At 37.4% G+C, this 7,548-nt stretch overlaps 1 protein-coding gene across 1 annotated transcript; it reads left to right on the top strand.

Moving 5' to 3' along the window:
- Window positions 1–907: 907 nt before the first annotated feature.
- On the top strand, window positions 908–1,588 carry LOC149943447 (death-associated inhibitor of apoptosis 2-like). Its single transcript, XM_090176009.1, has 2 exons — window positions 908–949; window positions 1,149–1,588. The coding sequence occupies exon 2, from the start codon at window positions 1,156–1,158 to the stop codon at window positions 1,516–1,518; it is 363 nt and encodes a 120-aa protein (XP_090032135.1). The 5' UTR covers window positions 908–949; window positions 1,149–1,155; the 3' UTR covers window positions 1,519–1,588.
- Window positions 1,589–7,548: the final 5,960 nt, after the last annotated feature.

Below are 7,548 nucleotides of genomic sequence, written 5' to 3'. Positions count from 1 at the left end.
AAAGAACTCTAGTGATGACACTTCCACTATTTTCAGTGACGTACCGATTCTCACGTGACTTTCATTTTCGGTGCGCGCGCACCCGATTAATAAGATGACTGAACTTTGAGCAATGGATTTTTTTTCCACTGGTACTTAAGATATGCCGTCAGGGTAGTCATGGGAATCAATTCTTAGTTATCTCAATAAAGAGTCTTAGCATTGGGAATAGTCATTGAAGGTCACGCTGAAAAGTAAGTTATAATAATAATAATCAGCTAGGCTATTTTATTATATTTAAAATGAAATTTTTAGGCATTCTTTTATATATATATATATTGGAAATGTATTAGACAGAAATTAGGTCTAGTAGGGGTAAGATTAGCGTAGAAATTAAGTTACTATCACGTGACTCGTTCATTTTTCTGTGCACGCGCACGTTTAATAAGATAACTGAACTTTGAGCACTGGATTTTTCCACCGGTACTTAAGATATGCCGTCAGTGTAGTCATAGGATTTTTCACTCTTAATAAATACTTTAAAATGTAAAAAATAAGACTCATTATTGAAAAAAACTTAACACATAGCCATTTTTTAGCAATCTTCTACGTAACTCAATTTTCCAAGAGGATTGTTTTCCGTAAACATTTTCAAGTGAGAGCTCGATTTTGATATCGTCAACGTGGTATTTCCAAAACTCTCCTTGAGTAGCAAAGGGTTTTTTCCAAATACTCAAGTGGGTTAATATGTGCCGTCAATCATTAGAGGCAGTTTAAACTGTCAGAGAGAGACAGCCAATAGAATTTGAGGGTTATTTGAAGTTTAGATCACGTGATGAATTATTCTCAACAAGATAGGAATAAATTAATCTTCCGTGCGTCATTTCTCTACGGCACATTGACGAGTAAAGACCTGCTGACGGTTCGCTCAGTCTTTTCTACAGCTTGACAAAGGATTTCTACCCATAAAGTAAGTAACTATTTTTTCTTGGTAATAGACTATATTTTTAGACATATTTAAAACAATTTGCATATTGAAAAAAGCATTTATATTGATAATTTTAGCGTAGAAATTTAACCATATTGATAAAATTAGGTTTAGTAGACTTAGGGGTAAATGTAGGCTTAGAGAATGTATCATTTGAAACTATAGAACGTATTTGGTCTAGATCAGCTATGGACATTGAAGTGTATCGACTTGAAACGTTTCGTCACTGGAAAAATCCGCACGTCACTAAGGAGCAACTAGCGAAGGCTGGATTCTACTATATTCAGCGGGGCGATGAAGTACGATGTTACAAATGCCATGGCGTATTAGAAGGATGGAAATCAGGAGACGTACCAGAACTTGAACATGCTAGATTCTTTCCAAACTGTCCGGCTAGGGATAATTCACCATCGGAAAAAAAGTACCTTTCGCTAGAATGGGACATTCCCCCGACGCCAAAAGCAACTACGGTCTCTGACAAAAGCTTCTCACCTGTACCAGAAGAAGACGTTTGTAACTGTCCCTCGGATGTCAGACGATACTGTTGCTAAACACTACAAATACGTGAGTTAGAACTTTTAATTAAATTAAGTTGCAGGAGATCGTTTCACCCCATTTAAATGCCTGTAAACTTAACTACTTTAATTTGTTTTAATTGTGTAATGTACAAGATAACCATCTAATGGAATATCTGATAGTACCTACTAACATGTAAAACAAAGTTCTAAAATAAAAAATTAAATGTAAATAACTTGTTTTTATTGCCTAGAGATTAGAAATTAAGGGGTTCGAAAGCGATAAGCAAACGGGTAAAAATCTAATCTTCAGATATCTGCGCGAGGAAAACTAATTTTGGAGAATGGGGATGGGGGAAAGCAGGGATGTACCCAAAAATGGACCAAAATGGACCAAATGTACCCCAAAAACGACCAAAGTCACCATTTTCGGCCCTATGTACCCCATTTCGGACCAAATGTACCCCAAACTGGACCTTTTAGCTTTATTGTAATGTTAAACTCCCATAGAGATTCCCCTAAAAAGAATAATAAACTGGCGGTCCAATTTTGGGTACATTAATTATTTCGGAGAGATAAAACTAATTCTGGCAAACTGCTGCGATTTATAGCGAATGGGGAAAAAGCCAATTTCTAGCGATTGGGATCGATAGTATGAGAGATAACAATTATGGTTGTTTTTATTGCCTAGAGATGGGGGAAAGCAACTGGTGATTAGAAGGGGTGAAAGCAATGGGGGAAAGGAGCTGGTGAACGAGAGATAAAGTATCCAGTGAATGGGGGTTGGGGGAAAGCAACTGGTGATTAGAAGGGGTGAAAGCAATGGGGGAAAGGAGCTGGTGAACGAGAGATAAAGTATCCAGTGAATGGGGGTTGGGGGAAAGCAACCCGTGAACGGGAGAATCTGGTGAATAGAAATTCTGGTGATTAGAAATTCTGGTGATTGGAAATTCTGGTGATTGAGATGGGGGCGCGGGTGGGGGAGGAACGGGAGAGGCGCGGGTGAACGGCGGGAGCCAAGCTCTTTGTGTCTATCCGGTGATTGAGAATGAAATTCTCATTCACCGGATAGACACCCTTCTCTCTCTTGATTAACAAACAGAGAACCATCGGAAAGCTTCTGAATCTGAAGTCCTAGAAAGAGGACCGGAGGTTGTATTGTAATTTGAAACTCTGACCGAAGGCCGTCAAGAAATCTAGTCTTTAACTCTTCATGGCGTGCTGCCCCAAGACCATCATCGACGTAAATGACAACAAATAATTCATTAGACGTGTCATAGAAAAGACAAGGGTCAGCTGTACTTGCCGTTAGCATAAAGCTGCTCAGGAAATTAGAGAATCGCTTATTCCAACATCTCGGAGCTTGTTTTAGTCCATACAAGCTCTTGTTTAATTTACAAACTCGGTCTGAGACGTCGCTGTATCCGTCTGGTTCATACATATAAATGACTTCATCCAAGATGCCATTGAGGAACGCTGTTTTAACATCAAACTGGGAAAGGTGAAGATTCTGATTTGCTGCCAGGCTTAAAAGAGCAGGGATGGTCTCGTAGCGAGCGACAGGACTGTAAGTCTCGTGGTAATCGACGCCTTCATCCTGAAGAATTCCACGAATGATGAGTCGGGCTTTGTAACGTTCGTCGATACCGTCGTGACTCGGCTTTATCCGATATATCCAGTAGCTGGAAAGTATTTTCTTATCTTCCGGCACAGATTTTAACTCCACAAGATCCCATGTATGATTTTCGGACAGTTCTTGCATCTCGTTGTTCATTTGTTTGAATCCTTGGAGCTAAATGCTAAGTCTGTGGTGCTTCTGCTTCGCATAGCAACGCAACGTATGACTGGGGAGTAGACTTCGTTCGTTCTCGAAGCTTGATCTGATACTCTTTGACTCGTGCCTCAGGTTGTAGAGCAAGCTCATTTGACGGCTCGTCCTTTGTTGAGACCGTCTCACCATCCGTGGCTACACTTGGCTGGACTTCGTCGGATTCTTCAGTGGGAACTGGGCTTGATGAATATGGGATTTCAATATGAAAAATGACATCCCTGCTTAGGACTAGTTTGTTTGTTGCTTCGATCCAGACCCGTAATCCGTCAACATCTTCGTTGTAGCCGACCATAATCCCTTTAATACCCAAGGGGTCCTATTTCAATCGCCTTGTATCTGGAACTTTTACATAGCATACAGATCCAAATACCTGGAGCCGTTGAACCCTTGGCCGTTGGTTGTCGAACAGTTCGTACGGGGTTTTGTCATCTACTCGACTCGTGCCGACTTAATTCAAAGTAAAAACCGCAGTACTCACGGCTTCGGCCCAAAAACTCTGAAAGATTCTTTGAACGCAACATTGTTCTTGCTAGATCCAGAATGGTACGATTAGAACGTTCTGAACAACCGTTCTGTTGCGGCGTATAAGGATTTGACTTCCGGAACTGAGCTCCGATTTGCGAAAACATTTCCTTAACGTCACGATTGTCGAATTCACCTCCTCCGTCTGTGAGCACCGCTTTTATCGGGTAGCCGCTTTGTTTTTCCACAAAACTGACGACGTCGGCAACCGCATTACGGACTTCGTCTTTACTTTTCAAGAAAAAACCAGTCGGTAGGGAGATAAATCATCGGTGAAGCAGACGAAGAATTTTGCGCCGCCGAAAGATGGTTTTTCCATGAGGCCGCAAACGTCAGCGTGAAGGATTTCGCCAATTTTAGATGCTCGTTGTGACATTTTCGGATTCTACCATATACATATATATAGTGTGTTTTTTTTCTAGAAAGTTGAAGTTTGTACTGTACATCATACGTGCCGGGGGACACTTCCTACCAAAATTGCATCTAAATCGAAAAATATTTTCACGTTTTTTGAAAATTTAAATTTTAACCGCTAGGTGCTATAAGAAAATTGTCAATTAGACAATTGTAGAGCGTCACCGAAAACGTACAAATAGCGTTAGCGCGAAAAAAAATAGAAAACATAGTTTTTGAAAAAAATCACTTTTTCGAGCAAAAATTACACCCTGTATATTTTTCTATTGGTTATTTTTCTAGTTTTGTTTAGTCTATCTAAAGTGTTGATAATGTGGGGGAGAATTCATGCCTACGATTTTTTATTTGCATAGATTTTTATCGGCTTCGTTGGGTTGCCGTCATGAGCCCACGCAGTTTTTATTAGAGCTTTCACTTATAGTTTTGGTTTTCGCTTTAGCTTTTGTTTTCCATATACATTTGATTGTCTAAGACCTATAATACAATGGATTGGTTTTTGGCTATAAAATAGTATATTTTTCGTTTCGTGAGCGTTCTAATAATTTAAAAATTTGTATTTTCTATTTCTAATTTTGTTGCTTTGTTAATTTATTAACGTTTTGGGTCTAAAGTTGCTTTTTGTTCTATTGATATTGGAAATTTGTTTAAGGCAATAACATTTGTAATATTTATTATAATTATAATAAAAAATATTCTACTGGTTGGGATAGAACGGGGATCGGGTTTTTCTGGAGGACGCTATGAATATGGTGAAATATCGTTGACTGCCGTGTCCAGTAGTTAATACGCCCAAGGGCAAATTCTTCCGAGGAGAGGTATATTTTGGCAAGTTTGCCAACTTGTTTCATATTATAATCTTTTATAATTTCGAGGACGCAGACACGTTTCTAGAAATACTAAAGCACACCATTCAACATTTTTGAAGTCCATGGTTCGTGAAAAGGCTTACGACTCGAGTTCATAAAACAACGTTCCCTTTTTTGTTGACTCGTTCAACTAAAGTTTCCCCTGGTTTCTCACGTTAACGACCGAATAAAATTGTCAGAAACATTTTCACTACTACGAAATATGTCAATTAAGTCTAATAAACGTTTTTAATATCAGCATTTAATTTTGTTAAATGAAAAGGATACGAATCACCGATTTACCTGAATTCATGGAATGATAGAAAATGTGAAAAGGTTCAAATTTAATGGATTTTCAACCTTTTCTCATTTTAGATCATTCTTTTAAAGCTATTAGACATAAATGTTGGTGCTAAGCCTCAGTAAAAAAACAATTAAGGCGTTCTTTAAAACTGGATCAAAAATGCAACAACAGTGGCGCTAAAAATTGCTTTACACTCAGTTACAAATTTTAAAACACTTGCCATCTGCATAAATATATTTACCGAATCTCGACAATTATACTTTTCGCTTGGACTAATTAATTATAGAGATGATTCGGCATCACTAAAACGTCCAACTCCTTATTCCTCTACATCGATGAATTTTCATGGTATGGCTAGTGTAGCCTATGACAAATAAACTATTTAATCCGCACTTGAACTAAATAATGTAGTGACGTTTTTTGTGGCACTGAATATCTCTAGGAAGCACGAAAAACGTTTTTTTTTCATTCATCTATCAAGAAAATAGACACTTGTGCGAATCTATATAAATTAATAAAATATTAAAATGGTTCGTAGAATACAGATCTATTATTTTTAAAACCACATTTATCCCCTTAAAACATTTTTTTGGAAAACCTAGCATTAGTTTAGTTTGTATAATAGTATTTCTGGCAAAATCAGCTTTAATTTGATACCCCACATTATGTATTTATTTCCAAAAGCGTGCCCTAAGATGAAATCGTGAATAAGAAAGGTATGATACGTCTCCTATCTGCAGTAGCTTGCATATTTTACGTTTTGATTACCCAGGGTGTTAAATACTCCGTATAAGTGTGCTCTAAAATAAATAAATAATAATGAGCTAGGCTAATACCAAGGCACCCCTTTAATTAGGACCAAGTCATCTAGGGACTTTTAATCTCTTTATTTAATGCGTAGGAGGGTGGTGGAAAGTCCTGCATGCAACGCGAGCCAATATCTCCCTACACTAACTACTGTCGTTAACCTCCACAAGTTCTGAATCATTTAGAAATTTCACATAAAACTAATACATTAAAAACTCTCTAAAAGCTTTTAAGTATAATAGCGCCCACCAGACGCACTCTACAAACTCGTACCATAAAAAAATTAAGGCCATATTTTTAAATATTGTATGCAATTTCCATGAAATAGCTACTTGTGTACGCTGCGTTCTGTAGCTCCACCCTATATTTGTAAAATATTCAACCTATCAACGAAATTTTGTCAGGAATCTATTATTGTCTCGTAATTTTAGGAAAAAGCTTCTTCTGAGAGTGTGCTTGGACAAGGAAAGTGTTGTGATTATGAGTAGTTAACAAGGAAATTTGTTAAAAAAAATTTAAGTGTAAAATAAACTTTAGTGTAAAAATACATAATCCAGTATTTTAAACAAGTCGTGTAATAGATATGTTAAAGTTCCCGTCTAATTTTCAAATCGTATTATTTCGTTTATTAATGTGAGCACAGACCACCTACCCCAAGATCTTAGCAGACGCTACAGAATATATGAAGATAACTAAGTGATAACATGGACCAAGAATCTAAGGGGACTAACTTTACTAAGGTAACGCCTCATCTATTACCATTACTTAATCTTTTAAAGAACCAATTTAAAACATAAAAGGTGTCTAAAACTTACTAAGCCTATTCATTTAACTGGCGACAACGGCGCCATTTTGTCAAAATTGAACGTGTACGCTCCAGCTTCTCTACGAAACTACGTTGGAAATCGACTTCAGCGACGCCAAGTTTGTCCACATCGAACTAAAATTAGCCGTGATTTTCCTATTCCAAGTATTAACCCGTGCTTTTTAAAGCCTAAACAGTGAGTCCCTTTAGATTCTTCGTTCATGGTGAGATGACTACACTTATTGGATATTCAACTTTTAACTCAGAAAATATTAAAGTACATTTTGGCAGAACAATATTACAGTGATAAGTAATATCATAAGTTTATAATTATGTTTACATAAGTTTGTCACTGTGATTAAATTATTACTAAGAGCTAGTTTCAGAGTGACGTAGCTGTGGCGTCATAGAGGTACGAGGTTTGTATTACCTTTTATTCGCCGTAGCTTAAATCCATCCCATTTCTACACAGGCACTCGCTACATCCTAAAATAGCGCTTTTCCGCCTTTAAATTTAAGAAATGATCGAACAACGACT

This window comes from Leiobunum rupestre, chromosome 5 (assembly GCF_980474605.1).
Source record: "Leiobunum rupestre chromosome 5, qqLeiRupe1.1.hap1, whole genome shotgun sequence".
NCBI classification, from domain to species: domain Eukaryota; kingdom Metazoa; phylum Arthropoda; class Arachnida; order Opiliones; family Sclerosomatidae; genus Leiobunum; species Leiobunum rupestre.
Note: the sequence above shows the minus strand (reverse complement) of the source record. Positions and strands in the feature narration are given on the sequence as shown.

Excerpts from the sequence above, each read along its gene's own strand:
- LOC149943447 (XM_090176009.1), top strand. The coding sequence starts at position 1,156 with ATGGACATTGAAGTGTATCGACTTGAAACGTTTCGTCACTGGAAAAAT.